This window comes from Salvia hispanica, chromosome 3 (genome assembly GCF_023119035.1).
Source record: "Salvia hispanica cultivar TCC Black 2014 chromosome 3, UniMelb_Shisp_WGS_1.0, whole genome shotgun sequence".
In the NCBI taxonomy this organism is placed as follows: domain Eukaryota; kingdom Viridiplantae; phylum Streptophyta; class Magnoliopsida; order Lamiales; family Lamiaceae; genus Salvia; species Salvia hispanica.
The window spans coordinates 8,800,093-8,816,173 of NC_062967.1; the positions used below are offsets into that span (position 1 = coordinate 8,800,093).

Genomic DNA, 16,081 nt, shown 5'->3' on the forward strand with positions numbered 1-16,081 from the left:
AATTCTATTTTTCACAGTGATACACATCTCAATTGCCATCCACCCCTATGCTTACTCGTCAGACTTATTCTCAATTTCTGACTCCCCGAATTTTGAAAATTATATGTCTCAATTCTGAATTCTCTCTGTGTAGGTTTTACATCTATATTCAAATTTTTGAAATTTTTACTTTGAGAGAACATAAACCTTTTTTGGAATTTGAGTTCGGAAAAAAAGTTGTGGATATTTTGGAGTAAAATGCGATGACGAAGGAGTTGAGCAAGAAATTGCAATTCATCGATGGAAAGAAATTGCAATGTACTTGTAGAATTTGAGTTTGAAGAAAAAATGTCTCAATTTGAAGGATAAAAACGATGGGAGCAGATTGATAAATTAAAAGCTGAGCAGGTTAATAATGTAACAAAAAATAAAAAGTAAAAAGGGAAAAGGAAGAAGGAAAAAGAAAAAATGAGATAAAGAGGCGCTCACATATACCTATTGGTTGGAAATTTGGAATAAAAAACCGGTTCGTCATCATCTTCATCAAAACCCCCTAAACCCTAGTCAAAAGCAGGGGAAAAGTAAAGAGAAGATTTTCCCAATCTATACAATGATCGGAAATGGATTGCTTCTGCTGCTACGAAAATCCAAATCCGTAGCCCTAAATTTTTCCTCATCAAATTCCACAAAATGTAATACAGTTTCCCGCATTTGGGACTCTCAATTGAACCACAATCCAGATTTTATTCGTCGTTTCAAAGAATTATCCCTGGGGCACCGGCCACTCGAAGCTTAGTCGGCCGCGGTTTAAGATCGTTACTTCAGAAAGATAACAAGGTACTATTATTTTCATTTGTACTTCTCCACAGTTCGTTCATCTTATTTTTGTCATCGAAAAAGTCCTATCAATTTCGTAGAATGCTAAGCTTGAGAGTACATAGGTGCAAATTGGAGTCAAAATTCCTCTGTTGCATCGTTTTAATTTTCATTAATTCACCCCAAATGCAGTCTGCAATAATTTGGGCATTTTTATTTTATCATCGACAAAATCCCAGCTTATCCTATCAATTTCGTAGAATGCTAAATAGGAGTCAAAGTTCCTCTGTTGCGTCGTTTTAATTTACTAGTACATTATTTTACCCCAGTCTACAATAATTTGGTCATTTTGATTTTATGGATTTTTTAATGCATCTGTTTTCTGATACAAATGGATGAGATTGACAAATAAATCTCTTTTTTTTTTCCGTAGAACTTCTGCAAACTCTCATTCAGAAATTTATCTAGTTCTGCATTAATTTCTTCAAAAAATACCGGAGGAGTGAAGTTTTTGGTCACTGCTGCGCCTAAAGCTCGGAAAGCAGTTGGTATTTGGCTCTTTGCATCTGCAACTTGGGTCTTCAGTATGGTGGTTCTCGGCGGTGTCACTCGATCCGGCCTTTCTATGACTGACTGGAAATTCACTGGTGGTCTTCCTCCCATGTCGGATGATGAATGGCTAGTTGAATTTGAAAAATACAAGCAATCATCTGAATACAAACGGTAATCCACATTTCCTCGCTCCACCTGAGTAGTATGCTAATTGCTAAGAGATGCACTTACTTTTCTTAGTAAGATATGCTGCTTTTTCTAGCCATGGATGAATTTTGAATGATGATTGCATGGGGAAGCTGTTGAACATGTGCGAATCAATTCTATGTAGTTCCGGGTGGTTAGGCATTGGCATGATGATCCAATTTTGGCCGTTGCAGAATAAATACAGGGATGAGTCTTGATGATTTTAAGTTCATATATTGGATGGAGTACGCACACCGTATGTGGGGAAGAGCATTGGGCGTAATGTTTGCACTGCCTTTCTCGTACTTCATCCGGGACTTAGGCTCTCTGGGCTATTTGCTCTTGGTGCTGGACAGGGACTAATTGGTTGGTGGATGGTCAAGAGTGGTTTAAAGGTGACTTCCAATTCCAATACCTTGACATAGATACAGCTTTTCAGAAATGTGTTAACCTTTATCCTCTTAGGAACTCGTATCTGAGTATAGTGAACCACGAGTGAGCCCTTACCGCCTTGCAGCTCATTGACATCAGCATTTGCTATTTACACTGGGTTGTTTTGGACTGCTCTTTCTGTTGTTATGCCTGAATCCCTTGCAGCAGAATCACGGGTGTGGGTACAAGGGGCAGCGAAACTCAAGCGTATTGCACTCCTTGTCAGTATTCTTTTTGGGGCCACCGCTGTCTCGGGTGCATTTGTTGCTGGCAATGATGCGGTATGTCCTTTTGGATTTCTCTTTTTCTCCTACTGTTTAACTTTGCCTGTTTGGGATGACCTTATAACGACGTATCAGTCCAGGGCCGTGCCTATAATACTTTCCCAAAGATGGGTGACGCATGGATTCCAGATGATGTATTGATCCTGAAGCCGCTGATACGCAATTTCTTTGAGAATACAGCAACAGTGCAAGTAAGTGTCTTGTTGAAAATTACATGTAACTAGAGATATTGTTGTGGTTAGACCCTTAGTTGTGCATTGTATTTTCTTGCTGATGCTTATTTTCTAATGTATGGCAGCTCGACCATTGAATACTTGCTACTGCATCATTATGATGCGCTATTGGTGGCTTCTGGTTGTATACAAGGAAACTCGACCTACATCCTGCAATACGATCTCTGATAGGAAGCACAATGGGTATGGCTGCCCTTGAGGTACTACTCCAGACCATCCTACAACTGCTTGGATAAATATACAGAAAAAGCCACCTTGAGATTATATTAAGATCATTGATACACACTATGAACTACATGCTATCGCGTCATAAAATCTTCTCTGAATAAGTCCTTCTGCTACATTGAATGTTAGATAAATTCTCTTGTTTATTCCCCCTGCGCAGGTTACCTTAGGGGTAACGACTCTTCTATCATATGTCCCGGTTTCACTAGGCTCTGCCCATCAAGCTGGAGCTCTAACCCTTCTAACATTTATGATTCTTCTCAACCTTCACTGCAACTTCTCAAGACTCTCACTTCTGTTGTGAAAGCACCATAGAATTTCAGTCTCTTACTAAGAGGTTAGCATATTTTTGACACTGGTAGTCATTTTTTCTGCCGCCGAGGTGTTGTCAGCATGAATAATTCTTCTTCTACCGAAATGAATGTGTTTTTGGGTGTTGTGAGCAATGAATATGATTTGTTCATATAATCTTTATACCCTTCTAAACTGACCTGATTAATATGAATAATGGCTTTCACCTGTAAATCAAGAAAAGTATGGCAAATCAAGAAATTACAATTGGCCTTTGGTGAGAATAAAGAGGAGTATCAAATTAGCCCAAGTTGATCAAAAGTAAAAGGGCATCAATCACAATGTTACATCAAGTTATACCTAAAACATGCACCATTAGAATAAAGGAGAAAATTCAGTATGTATGGATCGTCTAAAATTTTTACTCCTACAAGTTACTCCATTATTTATAAAATAAAGACATCAATCAAATCAATTTATACCTAAAACATGCACTATTAGAATAAAGGAGGAAGTTGGTATTCAAGGAACTCAACTAAGACTTGATTTATACTATAAATGAATATGAACTATTCTTTGATTCTAAATTTCTTATCGAGATGGCAACCTCAGTTTAGACTATTCACAAGTAAGATTTTCAAGGTTAACTTAAAATAATAATAATAAATTAAAATAGGGGTTCTTAAAAAGTTAACACAAATTCTTTTGGAGTTTGCCAATTCCATTTTTAACTCTTGGAAAAGTTCCTTATTTTACTCGAACACTACCTACATAAGATTCGACTGTACGATATTATCACAAACTAGATAAACTTTTTTTTGCAACAGATAAGATAACTTTAAAGTGATTATTGCATTCAAGAATATTAGCCTTTTTGTGACTTTTAGTAAGAAGAGCGGAATAAGATTATATAGAAAGAGTGGAGCAATATATATAAAGACATGAATCACAATTTTTCTTTGTTGTTTTTATATGTGAACTCAGAGGCAAAAATGAGAAGCAAACAAAGGCTGCTTCTACTTGTGCTCATGCCTCTCCTTTTCCTTTGCATTCATCAACTAGGTATATTATTTTCAATCTTGAATTTCTTATTTGTAAAGAAATGAAATCATGTTTATTAATCAAGAACTCACTGTGCAGGAGGAGTTGAAAATGATGAAGAGAGAGGAAGAACGGTGGCCCGCGTCGGCAGTGTTGGTGGAGGCGGGGGAAATGGAGGCAGTCCGGTGGTTTCCGGGGGAGATGGTGGCTCACACGTCCCTGGTGGTGGTGGCGTGACCCCGGTGTATGCAGCAGCCGGTGCAGGAAACAACCACCACCCTCACCACGGCGGAGGAAACTGCGACAGAGGCAGAGCGGCGCCGGAGGCCTTGGCCGTAATTATATTTGCATGCCTTCTATTTTGTAGGAGTATTATTTAAACAATGTTTTTAGAGATTAAGATTGTACAAACAATAAAAATGGTGTGTGTGTTTATTGTACATCATTTTGTGTATAATATACCATGATGTATTTTACTATGGTTTCTTCATTCTGCCAATTTGTGTACAAATACATCAATGTTGATGTGAATCCTAGTGAATTTTTATTTGTATTGTATTGCTATTATTTGAGTAATCCTTGTAGTGTTGAATGTTTGAGATGATGGGCATGATACAATCAACATGGTGGTTTGTGGGCCTAGAACACCTACTACTTTCTATTGTTTCTTTATATTTTAATGGAGTACTAGTAAAATTCATAATTATGGTAAAATAAATTAATTTTTTGTTTTCATAAATAATGGTCTATTTGGTAACACACACTAAAATTTTGCTATGATATTATATACTAGTATTTACTTAAGAACTTATTTATTTGTTTGTTTGTCTGATTTGAGAAATTTTCTGACGAAGTGCATATACTCAATATAACAATTGGCCGTTGGATTAAAATTAGTGAAAAAAGAAAATTTATTTCTCCCTTCCAATAATGAAACATTGAAAACCAAATTATGAATTCTTGATAGAATTGTTGTTGTAGCCATTATGATTAATTAGGAACCACACAATAGATCTCCATTGAAAATCGAAAAGCATATACACTCTTTTTGTCCCCCATATAATATCCCATTTTATCATTTGATACATCTACTTAAAATCTCTTTTTACTTTTTCAAATTTTGGCTCATACTTCACTAAATCATTAGACACATGGCATTGCACAATGATGGAATATTTACTGTATAATTAATCATTTCAATTCTGTGAAATAAATAAGAAAAACAACATAATTGATTGAACCATTATAGACATTGGATTTCGATCGAAAAATGGATAAACATTCAAGACATGACACCTCAAAACTTGCAACATTGCTTCAAGAAAAAAGCAGAGGCTGTAAAGAAAAAGACCAAAAGTTAAAGGAAACATCTAAAGAATAGCTGGATGGACCTCTGATGTGTGTGTTTGTGTGAGGGAATCTGATGCTCAAACTGTCTAATAGTATTGAAATACATATATACATACACTTGTAGTTGTATCAAACAAAGATTAGAAACTCTAATTCAAGAAAAATATGAATCCTCATAACTTTCTACAATGAAACAGTTTTGGTGATGGATATACAAACCAGGTTTGGTGGGATGTGGAAATCATGCTTTTCAACAAACCAAAGCAAAAAAATCACTAATGGCACAATCACAACTTCTGATGGCAATGCAAGGAAACCAACCACCCTCTGTTGAGAAACAGATAAAAAAAATAGCAGCAAAGCTACCTTTTTAATTACCTTGTAAGAATATTGGCAATTTCACTGCTCAACCGTCATGTGCAGCATAAGCGATGCTCGAACGTTGTCGCAGTATCTCTTGATCAACCCAAAGTAGTGCATCCCGTCTTGAGGGCACAGCCCTTCCATGAAGAAACGGAACAGGTGAGAGTGCGTCTCGCGCATCGCGTCCAAGGACTGCTGCAGCACTTTCTCGTGCTGCACCTTGTTCAAGTCCGTTGCCTCCATCAGTGGCAGCAGCTCGCGCTCCTCCTCTTCAAAGTGTTGCTTGCAGTTTTCCTGGTGTTAAGAACAGGCAGGTTCAGACTTTTGTGTTATATCCTAAAAGTTAGCCACAGAAGGAGGATCCGACCCACCTTTAGTTTCTTGAGACGGGACAAGAGGCGACCGAGGGCCTCTTGGTAGTCTGGGCTCCCGGCATTCATGACTCCTATTATCTTAATCTCCTCTTTTATACCATTCATTATAGGTAGGTCTCTTGCGTGATCCTCGTTCGCAGATTTGCACAACCCTAAATCACGCGTTGGAACCATCAATAACTGACATGTAAATCATTTATAAATCAACCATCACAAAGCTTGTAGCAATCATTAGAAATTCTTTCAGTCACTATACAATTTCTGAGTTTAACCTCAGTTTCCTGCAAACATTTAGACACCATTTAAAAGAAAACTTGCAGTGCTCCAATTCAAACACCTTCCAATTCACATGCCCCTCTCAACTTATTCTAGATTCTCCTCAAGAAATTAGTGTTCGATATCGATTTTCCACTCCCTTCTAATCAATCAACTTCTTCTTTCGCACTTCAATATAACTAGTGAACCAAGCACACAACTTTGGCCTATTCTTCTAATCAGTAAAACAATTTATCAAATTTTGCAACTTTCAAGTTCCCATCTAGAAGAAAATAGTCATCAAGAACTTAAAGATAAAACTTGAGCTTTACATCCCTTCAAAGTCTCCTCTTTTAACTTGATGAACAACACATCATGCCCTAATTACTCCCATCAAAAGTAACCAATTTACACACTTCCTTCAAAGACAATACAACTATAAAATATAAACAAACACACAAAACATCGACAAATAGTGTAGCTTAGATCTCACATTCACATCAAATTCTGTTTCCCCCAAAAAAACGGAGACTGCAAAAAAAAACGTTGTACATACGCAATAGACACTTGTACCCTAGGTCAAAATCGAAGACATTATCCATAGAAGCAGTGAAAATCCAATCCAATTACCTCGATCGGCGGATTCGAGGATCTGAAACATGACCTTCTCCTCCATCTGCGCGTGCTCGAGCAACACCTGCTGCAGCTGCGAGTAGCTCTTTGCGAACTTCTTCACCTCCATCCTCGGGCTCCCCATCGACGGATCCCCCCTCGCGTTCCCCCCACGCGCCACCATGTCCTCCGCCCACTTCTCCATCCTCTCCAGATGCCAGCCCATGCTCCGATGCTGCAGCATCACCACCCACACCACCGCCGGCGTCTTCTCCCCGCACCACCCCCACACGCTCCCCGCCGCCGACACCGGCGGGTCGGGGAACTTCGCGTCCAGATACCTGAGAATCTCCTCCACCGAGCCCGTGACGACGTCGTTCCGGTACATAATCGTAGGGTTTTCTTGCGCGTCGGAGGGCACGAATTGGAGCGTCACCGGCTTGTACGAGAGGGCTAATCTCACGTGCGACGTCGCGAAGCTGTCCGGATGCCCGTACAGCTTTATCACCGGCGCCGGCTTCATCAGCTCCGACGGCGCGATCTCCGCCGCCGATTTCTTCGTTGTCCCCAAACAATTCCCCATTTTTTTTTGAGAAATCCAAGAAGGATGCAGCCGAATTGAAATGTGAGATGAGTAATTGAGTGAGAAAGCTGGATTTTCTTGCGAGATTTATGGCTGCTTTGGTTGGGGAGAAAACGGCGCGTAAACAGAAATGAGGGCGACGAAGCGGTTGTATGTATAGTGTATGTATAAATGCAATGTGGATTTTGCTTGATTCAGAAGGGAAGAAGAGAGAATGGAAAAAGCAGATTAATTTTTTTTCATTTTATTTTTTTTCTTGTGATTTATTACTGCTGAGTTATGAATTTCAGTAATGGAGGAAAATGGCGATGATCAGTCAAAGGTGGTCACGTGACCGTTGGTGGGGTCACGTGCTCGTCCACGTGTCAGGTTAATTAATGATACTTATTCAAATTCAAGTACTATTAGAAGACAATTTTATTTGATATTGTGGAATTGGATGTTAACTTTTTAATTAGAGAATCTCATTTACTAGTTTATTAATGAGTAGTGTTTTTTTGAAATTTTGAAAAATAAATATACGTGAGATTTTGACGGAATTGGTATTTTATCCTCTAAAAATCACTCAACCGAATCTTCATTTATTGGTAATATGTTTTTAGTGTGACCAAAAACAATGTGTTTATTCAAATCAATGAATCAAATAATGAAAGAAATTATAATCATGTCCCCTCATGGCAGACACGTGGAAATGTTTGTTTATTAATTAAATTGTGTACTATGATAAATAATGTGCTTTTAATAGTAGTTTAAATGGCGTTAAATTTCGTGTTTACGTCGTTCAACTCTAAGCATATTTAGAGCTGCGAGTGTGGAATTAATTATTAAATTTAATATAACGGCATCGTATCCTAATTCAATTCAATTGGGTAAAAGTAATTGTAAGTAATAAAAAAAAGGAATTATAACAAAATACTAGTATTACTATTTACCTATTAATATGAATAATTGTATTTAAGAAAATAAATTATTCATAACCGTTGTGATGTGAATGGAGGAGCGGCGGCTTGTTGGGCCCAAGCCCAATTATGAGCTATGTGGGCCACGTGGAGCGTATTGATGCAACAAACAAAACAACCAATTCTTAAACATCATCATTTACTTGTTTTAATTATTTGTATTTATAGTATCTCTCTACGAAATAATGGTTTCTTACATATTTTTAAAAGTTGTTGTTGAATGTATAATAATTATGATAAGTCTAATTATGGCAATCTTGGTGAATAAAAATGAATTTAAAAATTATAGTAATTAAATGGATTAGTATACTTACTAAAAAAATACTAGGTCGTGGAACCCAAAAATGATAAATTAGGTCAATAAGTTGAGTAATATGGTGTGAAATTATATTTTTTAATGTATTTAATTATTTGTGCAAATGAGATTGCTTCAAAAAGAAAACAAGATTTATAAGTGGATTATTGAAATGATTTTGATCATACACAGTTTCCAACGTTAAAACAAACTCGCTTGTACACAAAATGATTTCATTTTTAAAAACAATAAACCTATGCAACCAAATTTTGTACAACCAAAAATTGATTTATTTGAGAGAAAAAGCAATTTATATATACATTTAATTAAAAAGTATAGACATACATATAGTATAGGAAACGTGCATAATATTATAGTACTTGTGTATAATTTTTAAAATTTTTTTGAACCATAAAATATAATTAATGCATACTTTAATTCAAATTTGAAAAATAATAGAGAAATAATTCAAATATAAAAGTAAAAAATTGAAAATGAGACCAAAGACTAATAAATTATTTTTAATTTGTTAACTAACTATATTTATTATTTTAATATTTAATTAACACATCAAAATAGCTAATATAATCTTTTTTTTGATTGTACAAAATTTGGTTGTTTATCATTACTCAATTATAATTTATTTTACTAAGAATAAAACCAGCTCAAACCACTTGAGATCATCATGCACTTACTAATATGAATTTAAGACTATGGAATTAATTATAATTTATTTTGCTAAAATCCATCATTTTGCATCTATCAATACCAATTGATCATGTCACCTTTTCATGACATGTCATTTTTGGTGACAGTGTCATGTGTTAAATAGATCAGGTCTAGTGTCTAGTATAAATATAAGTAAGTTACCGTTCACAAAATGTGACCCACTTTGAATTTTTCATTTGCATCACTAAACGCCGAATAATTTGACATTTTCTTCCTCATAATTATAATGGGAAAAAAAGAAAAAAAAATGAAAGAAAAAGAACACTCTTTGAGCACTATGGCCAAAATTAGGGACCATACAAATTAAAATTAGGAAATGCTAAGGAGATGAAGCATGATTTGTTCTACACTTTTTTCATGATTAATTTCAAGCTAAATATATATATATATATACATATATATATTTTAGATCATTTTTTTTTATATAATAGTACCAATATAGATGAGTTATCTATCCTATCAAACATGCGTGATGGATAATATTGCATATTCATTACATTTAGCATGTGTAAAGATGCTAAAATAATGTCTATCTGTGACAAATCTTTGCTAGCAAAATTAATACAGAATATGAGTTATGACTGACATTACTAGTGGATCGGGTGATATACCATATATATCGTACAAAATTGTCATATTGTATACCATACTGAAAATTCGGTATAAGTAATATCCATATATGTAGCTCGTATATTAGCCAATTTCAATACCGGTACGTACCCTGCCGCCTTACCATTATGTCAGTACCGAAATCTAATTGATCACTTCTCTTCTTCTGATTCAGAAAATAATGCTGACTTAACAATCCTTTCCTTCCAAGAAAAGTTCTTCATTTCTTGAGAGAGTATTTCCAACTCATCGTCATCTTCATCATCTTCTTCTTCGCAGATCAATAGATCATCACTCCTAGAATGTTTCAAGCAAGAAAGTCTATCTCCCAAACCCTTCTCCTCCTTCATAGCCTCACTGCAAGCATCAAGAAGGAAGCACGATGGTGAAAAAGGTAATTTTGAGTTTCTTGAATTCTTGGAAAGAAGAGCTTCCTCCTGAGATTCGACAACATTTGGCTCTGTTGATTCTAGTTTTGGGACTGAATCATCTCTCAACACTTCTTCGAGACTAACATACTCGTGTTGTTGTTGAGCTGCCATGTTGAGTATAAATGCCAATGAAAAGAGAAATTTTGAATTGAGGTATTTTTAGTATGACCGAATGCGACAAATAATTACATTATATCATCGGCAGCATACAATGGCGAACTCGAACCCACAAGAGGAATTGGATATACTCCATATGTCTAGAATTGAGAAAATTAATGTTTGAGTCGTACTTCATAAATGAACTCATCTGTTTAATTAGTGAGTTGTACCACGAATTTAATGACATGTTTGGTTGCTACTTGCCATCATCCGAAGCAATGAATCATGAACGTTGGTTTGATTTTGCGTACACTAGCACTGTAGTTTTGGTGGTAATTAATTAATTAGGTGTTAGGCCATGGACATCAAATGATTTCGTGGTTAGGCGATGTTACTCCACATGGCATCTTTGTATATGTATGATTCAACTTTTTATTACTCTACACTTACTACATTTTATAGATATATAGTGCCTATTACTACCATTGGATTTTTGTACCGTAAATTAGACGGGGTAATTAATAAATAAGTTATGCATAGATATAAATATATCTGTGAAATGTATTACGATCAACGTCGAACTGATTTCTAGCGACTGAACTATTAAACCTTTTATTTTTTGTTCGTTTTAGAACATTTTAGATTACACACAGTTCATTATTTAGGTCATTTTATATGGACCAAAACGATTTTAAAATAAACTTAGTATAGGTTCAACAGCTCGACACTAGAAACTAGTTTGGCATATTTCCCAACCCAAAATTTGTGAAAAAATTGAGGAATATTTGTCCCTTGTGGCTATACTCTCTAGCACTAGCTCCACTCCTTCCAACCCGATAAATCTTTTTTCTTGGGTTAGTTGTTCACATATGTACTTGTAAAAACGGAAAATGTATAAATGTAAGCCTCACTTTTAACACAAATTTGCCAAAATAACAATGATAGACTCCACCGTAAATTACAATTGACCAAACGGGAGTGTGTAGCAAACAGAAGATATACATAGTGATAAACTGATGGTTTTTGTACATTAAGATGAGAAAAACCCAGAAACAAAAGTGACGTGTTTCAGTACCAAGTTTTTCATATCTCAACGAAACATAAGCCAGAGAAGGCAGAGAAGAACAAGAACCACCCCTGCAATCATCAGCTTCATGCGGAGATTTTGCATCCACATTTGCCTACGCAACTGCCTGCCTTGCCTTTGGAAACTGTCAGCCTGAATAAGATTTCAGTAAGCACATCAAACATGAACCATAATTTTCTACACGAAGGGATTTGAGAGAGTTTTCACCTGGAACTGGAGGTTATCTGTCTTGTCCACCAGTAATTCAATTTTCTCACCACGATCCAAAACCTGAGTGAAAACAAAAGGTGCGAACATTGGTGAGGTCTCAATTGGTTTTAAAGTTTTCAAGCAGCTTGTGTAGAGAGATAATCTACAGCATATGAAAGGAAAATAGGAGAAATATGTTGAAGGAAACAGTCTTAACATCTTCCATTCCATATACAATCAAAACATTAATAAACCTTTTTTTCTAAACTAAAGGTCTCTGACCAGCAATGAAAACAATACACTCGGAGATGTTAGCTGCCAGAAAATTTTCAAATATGAACTTATTAAGCACATTTAACACTTTTGATAAGATCAGAGGTGCCCAATAACAGGTTGAAACCAGCCGCATAGCTTATCTCCTCATGCCTTGCCCACAGTTTCAGGCTACAAATACAATTCTCACCTTGTCCTTCCAAACCACTAGATTCTCCTACCATTAGGCTCTTTACCCATCACGGAAATTGTTGGCATGATTCAGAATTTACATTGCAAGTCATGTTGCTATATATATAAACACCCAGGTCAGGCCCATCACAAGAAAAGAATCCCGACAAATGCACTCACAAGAAAAGAATCCCAACAAAATACCAAAAGATTTTGGAAAGATGGTTACAGTCTATTCTACCATCAATGGACCCAAATCAAAGAAATAAGGCAGAGAATATAGAAGAGTGACTAGGTGTCAAAACAGTAAACTAATTCCCATAAATTCTGAGTAATCAAGTGCACTCAAGCATGAATTTCCTACCGAAGAGAGGATGTAGGATCTTTACTAAGGATGGCTAAGCAGATCTAGGCTTCTACTTATCAGGAAGAAAGTACAAAGAAGCCTGACTATTTCTCCTAGACAAATAGTAATATGTAATCCAAATTAAATAACTAAGTATCATGATATCATCATATTCTGACTGAGATTAAATGCCCCGTGACATGTGAATTTCTCATATGCATGTTTTCTTTAAATTAAGGTGTCTCCATGTGTGTATCAGGGGGATGGGGGGATAAAAGCAATGCTTTTTAGAGTTTTAGGCAATGGGCATATAAACAAAATTTGTAATATGGACTTCAATGAATCACAAGAAGAAGCAGATATAGCATGACTACAATTCAATGAACAAAAGCATCCACTACCTGAATCATACACATCTCAGTAACTTCCTCAAAACCAGATACAATTGCAATGAATATTACTTTAGAACATTAGCATATTTTTCGCTCAAGCTGTAAAAATCAGAATTTCAAATTTTCCTCATGAGTAGAACAGACTGAAAATGTACCTTCTCAATGTTGTCCATCATTATCCCTTTAACCTCTGTTATTTGAGCCTTCAGTTTGGACAGCTTGTTCATTTCCTCTGGATGATTCATACAATATTGCATGTGTTCCTTGAGCTTTGGTCTGCCAAGGAAACAAGTACAGAATTATGATAGGAAAATAGAACATTGAAGTTGTCAACCTGTCATACATGATACATATCCCCAAAATACAACAAAAGACATATACACACCCAAATTCTCGATCAAGATTGTATGCAATGCTAAACCGATCCTCAAACAACAGGTCATCTTCATCTTCATCATCCGCTAAAGGGTGTGGATCATCACTCTTGAAGCTAGAACCATAGCGCTGCTTGAAATCATCCTTCACTCTCTCCAAAAATACAAAAGGTATGCTTCTTCCCATTGATTCATCTGCAACAACTAGGAACACTGCATGGCAAGCAAAACATAGCGGAATGTAATTAGAGCAGTAATGTTCATAGGGTAGATAAGCATACAAACAAAAAAACACATACCAAATCCACTATCGAGAAGGAAATTGAAAGTGTGGCCATCACATGAGTACGTGTACTTGCTGCTATTAGAAGGAAGCTTTTGCAAGCACTGAACTGCAATTGTGCTGAAGTTTCCAGAGTAAGGAGTGTGCTCTGCTAGCACGACAGTCCCTTTGGCAACGAAGCTATAAATCAAACCCTTCGGAACCATTATAGAATCGCTAAGAGGTCCACAACGAAACGCCCGCTATCAACCTAAAAATGTTCAACTGAAACAATTAGAAACTCAAACAAATCCAAACCCCCAACACCCACAATCCGACATACTTGCAACGGTTGCACTGTTCAAGAAGCAAATCAGCTCTCGCAAACGGAAATGATAAATCCAACAATAACCAACCAATGCGAATAAATCACAACCGAACAAAGTTTAATTGAAAACTGTATTGAATGAAGATTATCCAATCATGCTACACCAGATCATGATCAACCAAAATATGAAAATTAAATTAAAAAAACCCTAACACACTAAGTGAAAACAATACAATATATTCGACAAAATTGGATGACTACCACCTAATCGAGCAAGCAGGCACTGAATTAGACAAAATTAAGAAAGAAACATGAACAAATTCGCACATCTCGTCAACGGAAACAATGGGCCTATCGATGAGATCAAAAGTCCAATAGAAGAATCAGTGAGTATGGAATCATAACCTCGGAAATGGCGCAGTGAGTAGGAATTCGAATGGATTGATGGATCGATCGGATTTGATTTTGCAGAAGTAGTTTCTTAATTACGTTGGCGTGAAGAAAATTGTGGAAAGCTCGCTGCAGTTGAAAGAAGAGTAGTAAAAGTAATTAAATTTATACCCCTTCTGTCCCCTAATATTGTTTTCCAGATCGGTCCCTCTACTTACTGATATTCAATTTTTGCTCCTTCTTCTTTTGATAAAATCCCTCAAATAGTCAAATGTCATTACCGGTTTTGAACTCATTGTTTCCAAATTTTATTTCATAAAAAAAATATGGGATTTAATGTTGGGGTAATATATTTGGTGTTGTTTTTTTCTAAAAAATAAATCTTAATACATGCAACATAATTAATAACATGTCCAACTTATATTCAACTTATGGAAAAACCTCTTGGAATAAAGGTGGGTCCAAGATATAGGAGGGAACAAAAATACAATATTTATAAGCGAGTAGTTTATGGAAATCAAATTTGACAATAAGTCTTTTATGATTATTTTTTAAAGATATTATATGTAGTAGTACTATATAGTTCATAATTGTCAAACTTTCAATTTTTTTACTAATTAATTTAATAAGAATGTAATTATTAAGATATTGTTGAAAAATATAAATAAATTCCATACCATATAAATATAATTAGTAATGTAAATAACTATAGTATTTTCAAGATAAATAAAATATAATTATAAATTTTAAGAAAATGGTCTAAATTATTAAGTAAAAATACAAAAATTGTATAAATAAATATTAAAACTTTAGATCTCATAAAGTATTTTATAAATTTGTTTAGATATCCACAATAATAAGATATAATATGAATTAACAAAAAAAAAAGAATTAAGAAATTGATCACAAAGCCTTTTATTGGCGGAGTAATAAACAATACTCCATCTATCTACGAATAGAGTATCGTTTTGGCCTCACATTCCACTAACTCATTTCATTCATATTTTATTTAAAACTAATGTATATAAGTGAGACTCGTATTCTTCTACTAATTACTTTTCTTAACATTTCTTAAAATCCGTGTCAGAAAAATGGGATTCCTATTCACGGATGGAAGAAGTGTGTAATATTGGTTGACAATTATCATACGACATTGTTTGGCTGGAAAACTTCAACACTAGTCATATTCATAAACAATTAATTAGTTTCACCGTTACATTAGCAAATAAATTCAATTTTCATGATATTTTCGATCTGATTTTTAAAGTTGCGAGATATCCAAAATTTGACTAAATTCGCAATTTTTCTAACTATTCACGTGTGTTAATATTAATTAATGTCCTCTAGTTTTCTTGAATCCTCATGTATTAGTATATTTTTATTTATATCTAGAAAATTTATCGCTGTCTTGATCATGTGTAAATAACATGTTTTACTTGTTTTTATTATTGCTGCTAGTACCAGTATTATTGTACAACAAACATGTACAACCCATAACTAGACTCAATTTAATTAGTTAGCCGTCAGATGCGATCGAGGTAGTTTTTGACTACTAGTACTACTGAAAACCT

At 35.3% G+C, this 16,081-nt stretch overlaps 2 protein-coding genes, 1 long non-coding RNA gene and 1 pseudogene across 4 annotated transcripts; 2 read left to right on the top strand and 2 right to left on the bottom strand.

Moving 5' to 3' along the window:
• The first annotated feature begins 504 nt into the window (after positions 1–504).
• On the top strand, positions 505–3,170 carry LOC125212226 (annotated as a pseudogene).
• Positions 3,171–3,549: 379 nt separating this feature from the next.
• LOC125215956 lies at positions 3,550–4,615 on the top strand. Its single transcript, XR_007175327.1, has 2 exons — positions 3,550–4,060; positions 4,139–4,615. It is a non-coding gene; the product is annotated as an uncharacterized LOC125215956 (long non-coding RNA).
• A 638-nt stretch (positions 4,616–5,253) lies between these two features.
• Positions 5,254–7,840, bottom strand: LOC125217080. Of its 2 annotated transcripts, XM_048118904.1 has the most exons (4): positions 7,012–7,840; positions 6,124–6,278; positions 5,768–6,046; positions 5,254–5,374 (listed from the first exon to the last, which is right to left on the bottom strand). In XM_048118904.1, the coding sequence occupies exons 1-3, from the start codon at positions 7,574–7,576 to the stop codon at positions 5,789–5,791; spliced, it is 978 nt and encodes a 325-aa protein (XP_047974861.1). In that variant the 5' UTR covers positions 7,577–7,840; the 3' UTR covers positions 5,254–5,374; positions 5,768–5,788. The 2 variants fall into 2 exon arrangements, with proteins under 2 accessions (XP_047974861.1, XP_047974860.1); XM_048118903.1 differs by lacking the exon at positions 5,254–5,374 and having other exon boundaries at positions 5,464–6,046.
• Positions 7,841–11,621: 3,781 nt separating this feature from the next.
• Positions 11,622–14,655, bottom strand: LOC125217076 (vesicle-associated membrane protein 727-like). The gene is made up of 6 exons (XM_048118899.1): positions 14,526–14,655; positions 13,830–14,063; positions 13,542–13,743; positions 13,312–13,432; positions 11,993–12,055; positions 11,622–11,917 (listed from the first exon to the last, which is right to left on the bottom strand). Exons 2-6 carry the CDS (start codon positions 14,017–14,019, stop codon positions 11,789–11,791), a joined length of 705 nt encoding a protein of 234 aa, XP_047974856.1. The 5' UTR covers positions 14,020–14,063; positions 14,526–14,655; the 3' UTR covers positions 11,622–11,788.
• Between the last annotated feature and the right edge of the window lie 1,426 nt (positions 14,656–16,081).